General features: G+C 40.2%; 2 protein-coding genes across 4 annotated transcripts in view; one reads left to right on the forward strand and one right to left on the reverse strand.

The window, feature by feature from the left end:
• The window catches only part of LOC124264241, a 63,092-nt gene extending 52,414 nt beyond the window's left edge, over positions 1-10,678 (reverse strand). Inside the window, 3 exon segments of the mRNA XM_046698976.1 lie at positions 1,800-1,901; positions 3,050-3,093; positions 10,563-10,678. Of these exon segments, the coding sequence (XP_046554932.1) occupies positions 1,800-1,901; positions 3,050-3,084 (137 nt within the window). The 5' untranslated portion in view covers positions 3,085-3,093; positions 10,563-10,678.
• A 182-nt stretch (positions 10,679-10,860) lies between these two features.
• Positions 10,861-19,225, forward strand: part of LOC124264245 (coiled-coil domain-containing protein 186-like) — a 36,894-nt gene continuing 28,529 nt past the window's right edge. For 2 of the 3 annotated variants that reach the window (XR_006895083.1, XM_046698982.1), the window contains exons 1-3: positions 10,861-10,972; positions 16,475-16,694; positions 16,780-18,732. Coding sequence is in view for 2 of the 3 variants with exons in the window: in XM_046698982.1 (XP_046554938.1) it covers positions 16,504-16,694; positions 16,780-18,732 (2,144 nt within the window). In the remaining variant the exon portion in view is untranslated. Of the gene's footprint in view, positions 10,973-16,474; positions 16,695-16,772; positions 18,733-19,225 lie in introns of all 3 variants that reach the window. The other variant, XM_046698981.1, reaches the window with a different exon arrangement.

Below are 19,225 nucleotides of genomic sequence, written 5' to 3' on the forward strand. Positions count from 1 at the left end.
CCACCAATTTCAGTTTCAAACTTGTTGCCATGGAAACGCCAAAAATATTTTATTCAGAATTCCAAAACTAACAAAAGGCACAAGTACACCACCAGATCTATCTATGTGCCAAGTTTGGTGAAGAAATCTTTAACGGTTTTAGAGTTCTGCTCCGGAAAAGAGCACTACCACCAATTTCAGGCTAAGTCAAACTTGTTGCCATGGAAACGCCAAAAATATTTTATTCAGAATTTTGGAGTGTATATAGCAAACTGGAAGTGGAGGGAGAGTATTGAAAGGTTTTTAAGATCTGCTCCAGAAAGGAGCACTACCACCAAATTCAGTTGAAGCCTAACTTGTTGCCATGGAAATGCAACAAGATGACATCCTCATAGTCACAGCCTAAGTCATGTTTCCATGGAAACCGCAAAAAAAATGAAATTTGCATCTGGGTCTAATCCCCCAAAAGGCACATCTTGGAATCATGGTTGACATGTGTACCAAGTTTGGTTAAGCTATCACAAATAGTTTCGGAGATGTGCTTCGGACAAAATGTGATGGACGCACGGACGGACACACGGAACTCGTTTCTTTATCCCCTGCAACTTCGTTGTTGTGGGGGATAACAACTCAGAAAACCCTCACTTTGAAATTGAAACTAACAAGAGTCATCAGAAGATGACATATCCCCTGGCCCCCACATCTTTGAAAGAACAAATCATCTGACAGTTACTTAAAGTCCAGCTTGATTTTAGACAAAGTGCAAATCGTTTCCATGGAAACCGAGAAAAATATAAATGACAAAAATCTGCAAATAGCAAAAGACACCACTTTGGGATCTGCCTCACATATCTCCCAAGTTATGCTGAAAGATATTGAGAAGTTTTCGAGTTGTGCTCCGGAAACGAAACCCACCCCTCTCTTTTGGGACTCCGAATCGTTTCCATGGAAACCGGGAAAAATAAAAATGCCAAAAATCTGCAAATAGCAAAATGCACAACTTTAGGATCTGTTTGATATATCTACCAAGTTTTGTTGAAAAATATTATACGTTTTTTTAGTTGTGCTCCGGAAACGAAAGCAATCCTTACTTTTTGAGACCAAGTCCAAAACGTTTCCATGGAAACCGAGAAAAATAAAAATGCCAAAAATCTGCAAATAGCAAAAGGCACCACTTAAGGTTCTATTTGATATATCTACCAAGTATTGTTGAAAAATATTGAGCGTTTCTTGAGTTATGTTCCGGAAACGAAGCCCACCCCTCTTTAAGTCCAAAACGTTTCCATGGAAACCAAGATAAATAAAAATGACAATAATCTGTAAATAGCAAAAGGCACCAGCTTAGGTTATGTTTGACATATCTACCAATTTCTGTTGAAAAATATCAAACGGTCTTTGAGTTATGCTCCGGAAACAAAATGATTACGTACGGACCGACGGACAAGGCGACGACTATATCCCACCGCATTACATGCCGGTGGGATAAGAAGGGAAAAGAAGTACAAATTTGTTTGTGTGATGAAATAATATATGCTTGCTTGCTTAGTTGTCTCAACTGCAGATCAGTTTTGGCTTATTATAATAAAACAGACTTAAGTTACTCATTATTATTTACCCCTTGTACCCAATAGATTCCTGTCAATATTGTAACAGTCACAGGTTACCATGGTTACCATACAATACTGTCAATACCTGGACAATGACCAATCAGAAATCAATGTCTACCGGGTGCTATAAATAGACAGATCTACAACAACTGCACTTGTAATTGTGGAACATATTACTACATCAATCTAAATTAAAATGCTATTGAGCTTTACCGGTTTGCTAAGCGATTTCCAGGGCCCTTATTATAAGAGTTGAACTGCCGGTCTTCGTAGTCCATCCGACGTGGGTCCCATCCTTCAAATTCTGCACCACCCCTGCAGCAGCAACAGGAACATAATGAGGCATACTTGCAATGTATTCACATTGTCCAACACAAAGTGAGTGAGTTTGGTTTAACTGCGCTTTAAATGATATTCTAGAAATATTACAACAGGGGAACACCAGTATCTGGCTTCACATATTGCACCCATGTGTAGAATTGAACCCTGACCTTGTAGCGCAAATAGGGTTTGTTTCGAGAAATCAGGGCCTGGTCAGTCCTGTAGTTCTGCTAAGTTGGTGAAAACTGCATGCATGTGAAACATTCAATTATGTTAACTAAAATTTTGGATAAACTAACTTCAGATGCAGTGTACAGAATATGCTGGTCTGCTTACACTTGAATGTATGACAGTGTTCACGAATCATTTTTCAAAGGAACAGGACATTGGGTCCTGTAAGTTTCAGATGTCTGTCTGACCCATTGAAAATTCACAGGACCCATAAAATAAAATTAAACACACATTTCAGATTTAGCATTTCTTATAACTGGCACTGAAATTATAAACAAACATAAGATTTATAAACAGCAAACAGGTGTCACGTGTCACATGTCACATATAACAACTTCAGTCAAAGTCATTGTGAAATATACACTCAGACACTGGGGCCAGCGGGTTGTAGACTTCAATCGGACCATTGGCAAATCTGCCGGATTTGTCAGATGTGAGGTGAGGTGAAATTGGGTTTAACGTCGTGCTTGAGAATATTTCGCTCATATGACGACGTGCATGCGTGTATATGTGTATGTGCGGCTGCTTGTACTAGCCCAGACTGAAGCTGGTTTTATAGTGCTAGCCCACTGAGATACCATGCCGCAGTGAAGCATGAATACCCCACTCAGACACATTATACTGACTCCGAGCCGACCAGTCCTTGTTGTACCCATTATGCCGAGCGCCAGGCAGGGACCAACAAGTACCATATTTTAACGTCTTTTGGTATGACGCGGCCGGGGATTGAACCCGCGACCTTCCGCTCTCCGGCCGGATTTGTCAGAGGGTCAGACGCTATTTGTGAACACTGGTATGAAGAGCTAAGTTCTTGGACACTGCAAGTAAGGCTGCTCACAATGCCACTGTTTCGACAGCAATCATTAGTTACATACTGCCATGACACAGATGTTACGGGCAATTTTACTCACCCCATGAAAATCGTCTCTCTCTGTCCGTAAGCCATCACTATGTTCTGCAACAACAAGTACACACCATGACTACCATACAACAAAACATACATTCCACATTGTTTATTCTGTAAGACAAGGTACATAAGACTTTTTATGGATGTCAACTTAACCTGATGAAGGAGTAAGAATATACTTCGAAACATTGTGTCCATCACAATAAAGAAGTTGACATCCACAAAAGTCTTGCCTTTCTGTCTATCACTTCTAAATGCCACTCAAAGACTCTAAGTGGAGTCTAACCTCTCGTCCAAAATCTGGTTCAGTTCCATCTCCAATTTTATGAATTCAGAACATGGTGGGAACCTTTGAGTGGAACTCTGTTGTTGTTTAAATGCTAGTCAGGCATATTCATATTTTGTTCACGCACAAATTGTAAATCTGGTAAATCATAATATCTGCCCCTGCCAAACCAGTGGCTAACTGCCGCTTTACCTAAACATAACTTGGTTCCATGGAAACAGAAAAAATCTAGTATTGTAAGAAAAACGAAGAAAGGACCGACAGCAAAAATCACCATTTCAGGATCTGTTAAATATATCCGACACTTTCTTGTGGACAAATATAAACTTTTGTGGTTCGGAAACTTGCTGACTACAGACGAGGCACTGCTTATATCTTCCCCTACCCATCCCCTGAGCATATGCCGGGAAATAATGATGGCTCTCAGCTGACCAATCTATCATCAGTCAAGACCCCACTCTAGCGGACACCAGTAGTCTCACAGCAGACAGGTGCTTTCTGACACTAAGTAATGACTCAACAAAGCTTGAGGATGACTTACTCTGAATGATAGATCACTACATCATCAGCCAGTCCAAAGTTCTAAAGAATGTGGGGTGGGGATTATACATATGTCTGAAAGTTTGAGTTACCGTATATGACCGTCTATAAGCCGAATTTTGAGGACCAAAAAAAGCAGTCTGTAGAAGGGGGTCGTCTTATCCATGAGTTACACTTTAGTCAAACTTTTTTCCAGGGGTAAGAAAACAACATCGTATCACTTCGCGTGAACAAACAACAGAAGACGACTTTGTCAGTAGAGACGTCAAATTTGCAATTAAACATCACTAGACAAGATTAATTACCATTTAAGTTATAAGTTGTTTTTGCTGGGCATTGTTTTATTTGCAGGTATTAAGATTACCGTGCGTATTTGTCTCGTACACAAAGCCGGAAATAGCAATCAGCTGTGCACACGTTTCCCGGCGAACAAGTTCAAACATGCACAATAATATAACGGGACGAATTCTGACGCAGTCATCAGTAAAATATAATACAGAATACCGTTATTTAACCCAAAGAAATATATCCTAGCATTGTGTAATTTTAGTTACAGTTTTTGCTCTATAAATTAATTAAGATTACCGTGCGTATTTGTCTCGTACACAAAGCCGGAAATAGCAATCAGCTGTGCACACGTTTCCCCGCGAACAAGTTCAAACATGCACAATAATATAACGGGATGAATTCTATTGATTGAATACTATTATTTAACCAAAAGAAATATATCCTAGCATTGTGTAATAGTTTTTATGTAAAAAATATATAATCAACACTAAGGTTATACGGCCTATCCATGAGATATGATTTTGACACTGATTTTGAGGGTCAAGTCTGGGGGTCGGCTTATCCATGGGGTCGGCTTATAGACGGTCATATACAGTAGGTAGTGACAGGCATTTCAGCCCCTGAATGTCCATGACTAATGACATCCTAGTCTACTGGGGACAGTGCTTACAAGACATCAGTTGGGCCAATATCACAAACATTTGTTTGTAATCTGCTGTCGTTTTTGAAATAGTGATACTTGGAACTTGGGTCTGTCTTCAGACATTGAAACTTAATCATCAGACAAGAATTACAATCCGATAAATATATATGGCATGCAATTCTATGTCACATAATGGTCTAACCAAGCAATTACTTTTGCATCTATATTTCCATAAAACAAACAGAATTAGGAAACACTTCCTTGTGAACTATTGTCTCTTGAACGGCTGTGGAAAAAGTGGGCTTGATTGTGCTACTATGGGACACCTGATGCTGAAGTAGGCTGGTTGTGAAGATGGACAGGTGTGTCATATTGTGAACTATGGGACACCTGATGCTGAAGTAGGCTGGTTGTGAAGATGGACAGGTGTCATATTGTGCTACACTGGGACACCTGATGCTGAAATAGGCTGGTTGTGAAGATGGACAGGTGTGTCATATTGTGCTACTATGGGACACCTGATGCTGAAAAGTAGGCTGGTTGTGAAGATGGACAGGTGTGTCATATTGTGCTACTATGGGACACCTGATGCTGAAGTAGGCTGGTTGTGAAGATGGACAGGTGTGTCATATTGTGCTACTATGGGACACCCGATGCTGAAGTAGGCTGGTTGTGAAGATGGACAGGTGTGTCATATTGTGCTACTATGGGAACCTGATGCTGAAATAGGCTGGTTGTGAAGATGGACAGGGTGTGTCATATTGTGCTACACTGGGACACCTGATGCTGAAGTAGGCTGGTTGTGAAGATGGACAGGTGTGTCATATTGTGCTACACTGGGACACCTGATGCTGAAGTAGGCTGGTTGTGAAGATGGACAGGTGTGTCATATTGTGCTACTATGGGACACCTGATGCTGAAATAGGCTGGTTGTGAAGATGGACAGGTGTGTCATATTGTGCTACTATGGGACACCTGATGCTGAAATAGGCTGGTTGTGAAGATGGACAGGTGTGTCATATTGTGCTACACTGGGACACCTGATGCTGAAATAGGCTGGTTGTGAAGATGGACAGGTGTGTCATATTGTGCTACTATGGGACACTTGATGCTGAAGTAGGCTGGTTGTGAAGATGGACAGGTGTGTCATATTGTGCTACACTGGGACACCTGATGCTGAAGTAGGCTGGTTGTGAAGATGGACAGGTGTGTCATATTGTGCTACTATGGGACACCTGATGCTGAAGTAGGCTGGTTGTGAAGATGGACAGGTGTGTCATATTGTGCTACACTGGGACACCTGATGCTGAAGTAGGCTGGTTGTGAAGATGGACAGGTGTGTCATATTGTGCTACTATGGGACACACCTGATGCTGAAATAGGCTGGTTGTGAAGATGGACAGGTGTGTCATATTGTGCTACACTGGGACACCTGATGCTGAAATAGAGCTGGTTGTGAAGATGGACAGGTGTGTCATATTGTGCTACTATGGGACACCTGATGCTGAAATAGGCTGGTTGTGAAGATGGACAGGTGTGTCATATTGTGCTACTATAGGACACCTGATGCTGAAAGTAGGCTGGTTGTGAAGATGGACAGGTGTGTCATATTGTGCTACTATGGGACACCTGATGCTGAAAATAGGCTGGTTGTGAAGATGGACAGGTGTGTCATATTGTGCTACACTGGGACACCTGATGCTGAAGTAGGCTGGTTGTGAAGATGGACAGGTGTGTCATATTGTGCTACTATGGGACACCTGATGCTGAAATAGGCTGGTTGTGAAGATGGACAGGTGTGTCATATTGTGCTACACTGGGACACCTGATGCTGAAGTAGGCTGGTTGTGAAGATGGACAGGTGTGTCATATTGTGCTACTATGGGACACCTGATGCTGAAAATAGGCTGGTTGTGAAGATGGACAGGTGTGTCATATTGTGCTACTATGGGACACCTGATGCTGAAGTAGGCTGGTTGTGAAGATGGACAGGTGTGTCATATTGTGCTACTATGGGACACCTGATGCTGATAGGCTGGTTGTGAAGATGGACAGGTGTGTCATATTGTGCTACTATGGGACACCTGATGCTGAAATAGGCTGGTTTGTGAAGATGGACAGGTGTGTCATATTGTGCTACTATGGGACACCTGATGCTGAAAGTAGGCTGGTTGTGAAGATGGACAGGTGTGTCATATTGTGCTACTATGGGACACCTGATGCTGAAATAGGCTGGTTGTGAAGATGGACAGGTGTGTCATATTGTGAACAATGGCATTGAGTTATTCCTCGCCACCCCTTAGCTCTTAAGCTTTATGAATTTGAAGTGGCTGTATAAACTATGTTAATTCTCTTCTTAATGTTCAGTAAGTTATCAACTATGACCATGATGACTCTGTTACTGAAAGTTGTATAACAGTCTGTTTCACCATTTGCAACATGTGTGGTGGAAGTAAACAAGGAGACCTCAATATGCTTCAAACATCATCAAGTATTTGTTCAAAATAGTCACTATACGTCAACACAATTAAAGTCTTAACAAGAATGAACATTAGCAACTCAGAATTCCAAAAAGGACACAAAAATGTTAATATGTTTGTTACAATCATTATTTCATTGGTCACTCAAACAAGTCTCTTCATAATTAGGCTTGTGATTACTAAACCACACAAATGAATTAATGCCATATAATGCTTTATCCAAAACAAGAAGACAAAGTCACCAATATCCCCACTTATTGGCAAAAATACTCTTCATGATTATGTCTCACGAGGTATGATTATGTCAAATATTTAGGTGTGTATTATAGAAAAGTGGAAGGAGAGTATTGAAAGGTTTTAAAGTTCTGCTCCAGAAAGGAGCACTACCACCAATTCAAAACTACCAAAAAAGGAACCAGTACACCACTAGACTAATCTATGTGTGTCAAGTTTGGTGAAGAAATAGTGAGCGGTTTTAGAATTTAGCTCGAGGAAAAGTGCACTACCACCAATTTCAGGTTAAGTCAACTTGTTGCCAAGGAAAAGCCAAAAGTATTTAATTCAGAATTTCAAAACTACCAAAGGCACCAGTACACCACCAGATCTATCTATGTGCCAAGTTTGGTGAAGACATATTGAGCGGTTTTAGAGTTCTGCTCCGAGGAAAGAGCACAACCACCAATTTCAGTCTAAGTCGAACTTGTTGCCATGGAAATGCCAAAATATTTAATTCAGATATCCAAAACTCCCAAAAGGCACCAGTACACCACCAGATCCATGTATGTACCAAGTTTGGTGAAGAAATATTGAGCGGTTTTAGAGTTCTGCTCCGAAAAAGACAAATGTGCATCGAGATCGGACGGACGGACGGAGTCCATTTTAATACCCAATCTAATGCGTTTAAAAAAAACAATCAACCAATCACTGTTACGTTGAGGCTAATGAGACTTGTTTTTGTAAAGGACAGCAGGACAAACTTGTGAAAGCTTACTGTTGATCTGACTGCAGAGCACATATATATATATATATATGATCAGCAAAATGAGAAATAAATACGGAAATGACATTTTGATAGTTTGTTTGCTACTTGTGGTTTAAACATATTTTTATTCATGAAAGAATCTGGTTTGGTACACAAAAAAAACTCCATCCAGCCTTTCAGGGTACCGTTCGTCAGCATTGCATGTCCCCCACGCGCATCGTAATACCATTTTCTGTGCTTTTCAACACACGGTAACTATGGGCAACAGCGTTTGTTTGTGGGTAAAATATGGTGGGCGTTTGACAGCAGTTCGGCACAGAATGGAAGCTTTTTGCTGATTGGTTGATACCAGCTGTCAATCAATATTAGCGGATCCATGAATAACTATTCATCTCAATGATCATATAAAACCATTTCATGCGGAAATTGATAGTTTGTGAAATAATAATAATAATGGTCAAATATAGCCAGATCAGCTTATAGCAAAATAGGCAGAATGGCCTATAATATATTAATATCCTGTTCGGCCTTTTATCAGGTTCGGTACAATCCCCGAACGGATACTTGAGCCCGTTCGGGAACTAACACCCCGATCGGGATAATAAAATCACCCTCAAAGCGCAGAAAAAACATGTTTTTCTCCACCCAAGCGGAAATTCACATCGGCGCATTATGGTGAGTTGTCATAAATGTCAACGAAACCCTCCAACTAGGCTATGGTTACACGCAAGTTCCCAAATGATGCTGCATTTTGGGCGCTACCCCCTCGAAACAGAGGACCCCTTGCAGAACTTACACACATTATGGTCTCAAAATATATCAATTATGTCATTTTATGCCATAATTTTAGCTCAAATGCACTTGTCACTCACCACACTTTCAATCTTATCCGGAAGTAACTGCCAAGAGCCCTCTGTTTGCCTACAAAGGGCGATAATCTAAACTGGAGTGGCACACCAGCAAAAAACTATGGAGGCGCAGTTGCGACATAATGATTTCTGAACCAGAATTAGGATTCAAATAATAAAAGGATCATGAATAGCATTTTTTGTTATGAATCGATACATGTCATTGAACATGCCACTGTACATTGCACTTGAAAGGTTAGTAATGCAAGGGGACCAAAATATGTTTGCTTTGTAAACGAAAATATCATGATAGTTTACAGACAACTAGATGATGAAGCGATGATACTTATGTTAATATTAATTACATGCGAAGTCAAGTAGCATAATGATATTACACATATGGAGTTGTGACCTCATGGTAGCGGCAATTCCACCTACGTTCACCTGAAATTAACATACATTAAAAACACGATTTATTGCTGAAATACGTTTCCATACTGTCAAGCAGTTGAACCGCTGCTGGAGTTGTTTCCCCCTTTTGTCGCTAACTAGAGGGCGCTGGGCATTTACTTCCGACTGACAAGGAAAGTGTGGTGAGGGACAATTTCATTTCTGTTCAAATATCTGAAAAGAATGACTTTAATTATGCATTTATAGGCCTAAATGTGTAACATTCACCACAGGGGTTCTCTGTTTCAAGGGGGTAGCGCCCAAAATGCGGCATCATTTGGGAACTTGCGTGTAACCATAGCCTAGTTGGAGGGTTTCGTTGACATTTATAACAACTCACCATAATGCGCCGATGTGAATTGCCGCAGGTTGAGGTGCAGGTTTTTCTGCGGGGGTGATTTTATTATCCCGATCGGGGTGTTAGTTCCCGAACGGGCTCAAGTACCCGTTCGGGGGTTGTACCGAACCTGTCTACACTGTGGTTGATTAAACTTTATCTTTCCTAATACACATACAGGTCTGAAGGAATGTGTGCATTGTCTGAAAGACACTATGAGACAAGCAGTGTTACCCCTGGAGGTTTAGAGTTACTGTCATTAAAGAAATGTATCACATGACCACGTGTTCAAGCAGAATTGTTTCATTTCAAAACTCGCGCCCCACCCAGGTAAGAAAGAGCTGCCAGTCCCAGGTCTAGTTTCATACATCCGAATAGGCAATTCTCATTGACGTCAATTCTTAGATATCCATTAAATGTCTGAACACTTGTTTTTGTGAACGTTTGCAATCACTGTCGACGGCTGCCATTGAATTTTTAGTTATAATTTCATTAGTAAAATAACCTCGTGGTTTGCTCCCGCCATCTTGCAGAAACCACATTGTGGAGCTGCATCAATATGCGGAGATGTTCTCACTCAAACTGTCTAAAAAAACTGATTTAAAAAGTAATGTCATCATTGCTTTAACGTTTACCGTTGTTATTCATTTAGCTGTCACGTACCTCGACCAGGCATTTACTGTCTGAACTCCTCACTTCTTAATTGACATGATCTTCTTCTAAACTTTCCCCCATTTTCGGTTTCCAACATCCTTGACAAAACAGCAGTTAATTCCCTTTGCTTCAGCGTCAAACTGTGACCGCATGATATAGATTTTTCAGAAAAATAACTATACTCATGTTTTATGTCTTGCATTAAGATGACACGTAAATGATCTGGTTAAGGATTCAAAATTATGGAGAATATAAAAAAATATATTTTCTCAGCGAAGTCATGTGATCTGTTTGACGTTTCGCCATTTTGGATATGTTGGCAGCTTCCGTTTCAAGATGTCGAATTTCCACAAGGAAATCTGACAAGTGTTTCTCCTAATGCTACCTATTGTACTTCGTGTTTGAATCCAAATACACAGGTATAGTGTGAACATTTCCCGACCTTTGTTTTACAGTTCAATAACAATAATAAACGTCTTTTGCATTATGAAATGAAAATGTTTATCAATAAATCGAATAGCCTTCACGAGTTCGGTCCCTTGAATGAGCTGTCAGTGACCGTGTCAAATGCTTGTTTGCATTAAATTTTTTTGGAAAACCCAACTCTTCAATACTGCAATTATATGAAACTCTGTTAGGTCTGTATACCTTATTGGCTTCATCACATTATTTATGTGCCAGCTATCAGATACTTGTAAACAAATTAACATTTACATTTTACATAAAGTAAACATGTTTCTTAGTTAAGTTAGCGGTGCTTTTTGGGTCTATCTCACAGTTTTTGAACCACATTACCCTCCCAACAGCCTTGCCCTTGCAGTAATGGCATGTTCATTAATAGATTAAGTCTAACATTTCCACGTGTACAGGAATCTCCCTTGCCCTGGGTCCTAGTGACAGTTGCTTGTTTCCATTCGTTGGTTTCACATTACTTTTCAACTCGCTGTGTGCATGCAGAGCGTGTGAAAACTATCCACTGGCATGCTTCCGGTTTGGTCGTATTTTTATCGATAGCGTAAACACTCCAAAGAAAACAAAAATCAAAACAAATATATAGTTTTATGTCGAATACAACTAATCCCAGTGGATTTATGAAACAGAGGCCGGGATTAGTTAAATAAATAGCTTAAGTTATGTTAACAAGCTCGTGTATAAAGACATCTCACCACCGTCCTTCCCGCAGATCCCCTTCTCACAACTAAACAAACACATCTCTGATGGAGTTGCAACCAAAATAGGACATCAATTATTGAAAAGCAGAGGCAAATGGAAGTATGTACTCAGCTAAGAACAGTTGTCACAAAGTAAATAATTTTCATAACTTTTATTTAGCGTGCATTTACACTTTCGATAAACATACGACCAAACCGGAAGCATGCAAGTGGATATTTTTCACACGCTCTGCGCATGCATTGAAAAGTAATGTGACACCAACAAATGCACATTTATGGTGCATATTTCCGGTCTTGGTTTGATTAAAGGAGTAATTGGCATGACTGAAACATTGTATCATGAAGCATTGTATCATTGTTAATGCAAGACTGTAATGCCAGGAGAATCGTCAGTAATTGTTAAATACAGATCATAACAATGAGCAGATAAATGTCTTGGAGTTATCAGTTTCATTGCTGTAAGGCTTGTCGCTTGAACATGTTGAATGAGCAACACAGACACAAAATGAGAAACTTTTCACATTTCTTATTCACCTGGTAGATAGGATAGTCAATTCCTCCTTGCCACTGCTGGAGCAGATTAAATCTAATTGGAATTGCATAGTTACTCTTGATGCACTAACTCTCCTTAGGGTAACCATACTAGCCTGCAGTGTTCACGAATAGCGTCTAACCTCTGACAAATCTGGCAGATTCGCCAACGGTCCAATAGAAGTCTACAACCCGCCGGCCCCAGTGTCTGACTGTATATTTCACAATGACTTTGACTGAAATTGTTATATGTGACATGTGACACTTGTTTACTGTTTATAAATCGTATGTTTGTTTATAATTTCAATGCCAATTATAAGAAATGTTAAATCTGAAATGTGCATTTAATTTTATTCTGTGGATCCTGTGAATTTTCAATGGGTCAGACAGACATCTGAAACTTACAGGACCCAATGTCCTGTTACTTTGAAACACCATTCGTGAACACTGTAGTTACTAAGTATGCCACTTTACTGTTTTAGTGCATTTGGTGTTAATCCTAACCAACCAAATGTTTATGTTGGTCTTCAGTTTTTCACATTATTGCATTCAAGCAAAGACTGCCCACAACTTTTAAACCTTTGCACCAAAAACAATACATTACATATATGTGAAAATCTCTCTTCTGTTGTTTTCATCTCCTTCAGTCCACCACATATACCAGACATGCAAAATATGAGCATCAAAGAGGATTATTGAAAACGTGTCATAGATTTCATTTCTAATTTATAATAAGATGTCACATTTTTGGGTGTTGTCATATTTGACAGTTGCTGTTTCCAGTTGTTTTATCATGTGTTTATGTGTAATTGAGATGTTGTCACTGTGTACTGATATCTTTTCCTGCCAGACTAATGCATTATAAAATTTTGAGTTTTGAGACAAACAAGATGGATGTTTATATTGGTTGTCTTAATGTTTACCTTGTTCTCTTCTAGTGTTGTTTGAGCAGTTTTCCTGTTGATTTTTCTTTGAGAATGCACCCTTCTGCTGGGTCAAAGTTTAGTGAAATAAGAAATAGTATTCCATGTATTATAATTTATTACGATAATTTGCATCTGCACCATCACAATGGCTCTTTCTCTGTCTTCACTCTTCAGCTGTTAATCGTGGCATATTTCTCGTACTTGTGTATCATATCATGCATTATAGTCTCTCTTTATACCCTATAGAATCATTCTACACGTGAAAAGGATGCAAATACTGCTTAAATATTGCTACGTTTTGGCGATTGATATTGCTATGTGTAAACAGAAAATGGAAAAATGTTACTTTTGTTAACAAAGATAATTTTAGATGTTCCTAAACACTTTTTTCACAATATCAAAGACACGTTTTACTTGTTTTCACTAATGCATATCAGCAGAAAATGTTTTAAAATACTGAAATCATAGGCATGATTCTTTTACAATTTAAACCCTTCACAACAGTTGTTTCTTGTTTTAATAGTTGAAAAAATGGTGACTTAAAATGGTTTATCTTCACTCAAAGCAGAAGTTTATTTCAACCTTACTTTTGTCACCCATTTTGTTCTGGGGAGCTAGGGGGAAGGAGTCAGCAATTTTGTATACACGTACTAGGTGTGTGTGGGGGGGTCAGCAAGTTTAAAATTATGCTAAGAAATTATGTGAAGGGGAAGGGGGGATCATTGACTTTGTACATGACATGTAGGGGGGTGTCACTTATTTTGTACATAAATTTTAGGGGGGGGGGGGTCATTCACATTGTACATGCTTCTCCACAAAAATCATCATCACCCCCCAAGCCATACATTATGAACAGTCCCTTAATTCCTCCAAAATGTCACATATGAAACCATTCAAACCCACAAAACGTAAAGCATTTGGTAGAATATTTGGCACTTATGGAGCCACTTATAAAGATACTCCCACTTGTAAAATGTTACATGAAACCAACAGAAATAAAAGTATATTTGGCACTTTTAGAGCACATTTTTGCTTTGGAAACCAAGGGCAGATAATGCAATGGGAGCTAACTCTGGATGACCCAATATATTGCAGAATCTGAACCATATCGCGATAATTGTATCGCGAGATACTGTACCGGTTTACCGGTAATATTGCACAGCCCTACTTGATAACCAGTGTCAGTGATGAAGTTTGAACCAACTTCTATTTTCTGATCTTTTTCTTGTCATGTCTGTTCCCTACAGGCGTGTGATCATCTGTCTGATAATACCAATCAAACAATTCTGTCATTAATATAATTCTTGTCGGAGAAAATTCTGCTGTGCCATGTTTATCATGTTTATTAACCAATTGTTAACTTAAAAGTGTTATTGAATAATTCTTGATCTAAATCACACCTTTTGTCTGTATCCTGTGCATGAATGATGTTTCTGACAAACTCTAGTGTTAAACAACATGAATGAAGATAATGAAATATTAATGGACAGATTTGCAGTTGCATTTGTATTTTCTATTTATGAATTGGACCATATAAGTATAATTCATATTTTGATCTGATTATTTGAGTTTTATGGTGCCAGCTAATTGTAAGTTTGTGAGATAATGTCTGGTGTCAGCCTCTAACTTAAGTGAGGGTCAGGTTTCATGCTATATGCAGACCAACAAGCTGTCACAAGATGTAGGTGGGTGTGAAAGCATGGGTAACCCGTGGAACACCACACATGTTGGCAGTCACATGAAAAACATTACCACATTAGTATGCATTTCCATATGCGCATTGTAAGTTGATACAGTATTTGACATAGACAGTCTCATACGATTATCTCCAGCTTGAAATTCAAATTTGTTACCATGGTAACACAATTTTATGCTGATATTAGTAAAAATGCATGTTTTGAAGAGGGGATCCCAAGTAGACCGTTGTGGTGCCAGGAACTAGATTGGATGGTTGAGTGCATGTCCCTTGACATGGAAGTCTTACATTGTTGCTTATGATTTCAGTCATTGGTTATCTGATACCCTCTGGAATCTGTTGTGACGCAGCTGGATTATTGCATACACTTTTCTTACACTAGTTGATAAGTGATGGTGTTTTTGTGTTGTCAGGCCAAACCTGTGCTCGTGGGACAAATAGTACCCTGGTATTTTACTTCTTAGTTGGCCATGGAGGAGACCAGATTGAAACTGATACTTGAGAATTGCTAGCCATTACTCATGGTGAAGTGTGAAGTAAGTGACCACTGTTCTTCTTATTAAGGGGCGGTGTGGTAGCCTAGTGCTTAAGGCGTTGCCTCGTCACGCCGAAGACCCGGGTTCGAATCCCCACATGGGCACAATGTGCGAAGCCCATTTCTGGTGTCCCCCGCCGTGATGTTGCTGGAATATTGCTAAAAGCGGCGTAAAACCAAACTCAGTCAGTCAGTTTTATTAAATTCTGGAATACTGGCCTTGATCCATATTGGCCTGTGACTGTTCAAGTATGTATTGTCAGTGACCTTAACCAGAGTCAGATGATGAACTGGCGTGATTTCCTGTTGAGGTGTCTTCAGTGTTAGTTCACAGTTGTATATATGCTGCAGTGAGCACATGTTCAGTTTAGTGTTGGTAACAAGCATCATTATAAATTTGTTAAACATCAAACATGCTGAAGCTTTTGGAATTCTAGGACACTTTCCTGCCTGCAATAGCTGATTATAGGATTTTACAGGATGTAGATACACGTGTCCTGTTTGCGTGTATAGAATGAAAGCAGAAAATATGTACATCCTGATTGAAAGACAAAAATATTCATTGTACCACATTCTACACAAGGAACTTAAACATGCTGAAGGTATTGTAATCACAGTAATCCTTGATATGACAGTACAGTATACTGTAGGCTGTTTGTCTGCAAATGAGAAGATGAATTGCAAATTAATTCCTGATTTTGAGACATGCTGCAATTCCTTATTCTCATTTGGTACAAACAGACTGTACATCATTTAATTACTTGACAGGACCGTGAAATTTATGCTCTAAAGACCCATGTAATATATTGTTGAGGATCGCCGGAACTACAGGCTGGTTGTGTGTTATGGTACTGTTGATTGTCTTCTAATCTGCTTGCTTGCTTGCTTGCCTGGCCTAGACATTATTATTCAAAGCTTACCACAATCTTGCTGAAATATCACTATTCATATTCTAACCTTCTTGTTGACTGATCTGCTGTTGTAATGCACATTATGTCTTTTCAATCAGGATTGTTGAGAATCTATATTTTTGAATTGTAATTGTTGAAATCTGCTTTCAGAAAACTGTTGATGAGTTCTCATATTCGGCATGAGTGAGGGGCATCCCGAGAGTGGAGATATTGTGGAAAACCCTGAACCTGAAGCCGATGCTGAACTTCCTGTGATAGGTGCCGCTGTGGAAGATGACGGGCAGGTAGCTCGGGCAGATGTGACAGACCAGCCAGAAGATGATGGGCACGTAGCTGGGGAAGATGTGACCGACCAACCAGAAGGTGACAGGCACGCAGCTGGGGAAGATGTGACCAAGGAAGGTGACAGGCCGCGTAGCTGGGGAAGATGTGACCGACCAACCAGAAGGTGACAGGCACGTAGCTGGGGAAGATGTGACCGACCAACCAGAAGGTGACAGGCAGGTTGCTCAGGCAGTTCTGACAGACCATCCAGAAGATGAAGGGCATGTAGCTTGGGAAGATGTAACCGACAAGCCAGAAGATGATGGGCACGTAGCTGGGGAAGATCAACCAGAAGATGACGGTGATGTAGCTCGGGCAGAAGTGACTGATCGTCCAGAAGATGACGGTGACATAGCTCGAGCAGAAGTGACTGATCAGCCAGAAGATGACGGTGATGTAGCTCGGGCAGAAGTGACTGATCGTCCAGAAGATGACGGTGACGTTGCTCGGGCAGAAGTGACTGACCAACCAGAAGATGAATGCATCGGAGCAGAGGTGGAAGCTTCTGAGAGCGAACAACACACAAATGGTTGTGATGACATTGTTGAGGGCTTGGAGGCAGAGGCTTCTGAGAGTGAAAGACATTCAAATGAAAATATTAACACAGTCAAGGACGACCAGTCACACAGTGTTGAAGGAGATGCTTCAGAGAGTGATAGACACACTAATGGAAGTGATGACTTTGAAGATTTGTTGGATGTAGAAGAAGAGGCGTCGGAGAGTGAGAGACATTCTAATGAAAATATTGACTTTGTTAAAGACTCTTTTGATGTGGAGGGCGATGCTTCAGAGAGTGAAAGACATGTACATGGAAATAATGAACACTCCCTGCATCTAGAGGGAGAGGAGGCTGAAGGAGTCCTCCCAATGCAGATCGCTTCTGATGCCACCCTTGAAGCAAGCGAATCTTCTCATGAACATGATCAGGCAAGAGTGACCTCCCCTGAATGTAGTCTATCAAGGCAGATAACTCCAAAACATGTTGCAAATCCATCTGCAATTTGTGGTGTGGCCGACAGCAAAGCTGTTGTTGCAGATGTGTCATTTTCTCAGTCAGATCGGTTGTGTTCTTCTGGGTCCATTGTGGCTGTTGTAAGTGGCCAGGGTTATTCCGAGGAAGATGAAGTGTCACAAGGTGCTGTGGCTATGAACTGTGATGGAGGGGCATACAGCGTAGAAAACAATGGTGAGGTTTTGGATGGAGGATTAAATGGAACACTTGGAGGACAGTGCCCAATACAAGCAGCTGCTCCTGAAGGTGAAGGTGTTGAGCAGATTGTAGAAGATCCTCAAGCTCCCGAGTGTGATCGAAACTTTGCACTTGGACTTGACTCTGGAAGTGACCAGACTTCAAGCCAAGAACATCCATCAAGTCAGCCCTGTGAGGCTTTTCAAGGAGCTGAAGCACCGTCAGTGGAGGAGAGTATAGGGCATTCTATGTCAAACATTTCAGGAAGTTCAAATGTGGAATTGAAAGTACCCTCCCATGCAGAGTTTCCTGACAGTTCGATTTTACCATCATCGGATGTAGCAGGTGCTCAGTTAGGTAAAGTTAATGGGAAGCCAGACAATGTGGAATATGGTACAGAGCTAGGTGTTGAACTTTCAGAAGAATATTCTGATGTCGAGTGTAGCAACCAAAATGTCTCTGCTTCATCTGCAACAAACCAGGAAGATATACCAAAAGACATATCTGTTACTCTGTGTTCTGTTCAGTCAAATTCCCCATCTGAAACTAAATCTAGTCTGGTGGCTTCTCCACCATCACATCCAGTTCACCAAAGTCCCGAACAGTCTCAGGCATCAGGGGTAGACTCCGGTGATGTGGAGGATGATCTCCTGTCAGAACTAGATGCAGCTTTGCATTCACACACAGATGTATCCCAACTGGAACCCATTGTAGAGAAAGCCACAGACTCGGTGATGGAACCGTTGATGGAATATGAACAGCTGAGTGGCAGTGATTCCCTTCCTAATGGATTCAATATGGCAGGATTATGTGACCCTCTGCAGGTCAAGGTCATTCAGGAACAACTGATGCGCATGCAAAAACAAGTGGAAGACAGTCAGATAAAACTGAACAAGTAAGTAACCCCAAAACTTTTGTTGAAGATAAATGACAGTAGGATATTTTCATTTTATCATCAACTTTAGGATGACGATCAGTTAATTCAAGAAAACAAACTACTACAAAACCTTTGTAACTAGTTGCAAGATGGTTGTTGTACTTAACACATGGTATTTCGGCTACTTGAAATAATGCATTGCTTAAAGTACTTAAAGGATGCAGATCAGAATACTTCCCCAAACTTCTTATTAATTGCTTGTACTGTTATCATCTTAACTTAGTTTTTTTAATCTGCTTCAACATGTTAAATCTTCAATGCTGTTTCATTCATTAAACAATATTGATGAATGAATAGGAGTGATAACTTATCTGTAAATGTTTTTTCATGAAAAAGATATTTGTAAAAACATGACTGATGTATTTTTTCAACATGCTCCAGACTTTCCTAAGAAGAATGTATCTTGTTTGTTTGATCACTACACGTGTACGCTGAGACATGATACAGGTTT

Source organism: Haliotis rubra, unplaced genomic scaffold (genome assembly GCF_003918875.1).
Source record: "Haliotis rubra isolate DU_JTF1 unplaced genomic scaffold, ASM391887v1 Scf916, whole genome shotgun sequence".
NCBI classification, from domain to species: Eukaryota; Metazoa; Mollusca; class Gastropoda; order Lepetellida; family Haliotidae; genus Haliotis; species Haliotis rubra.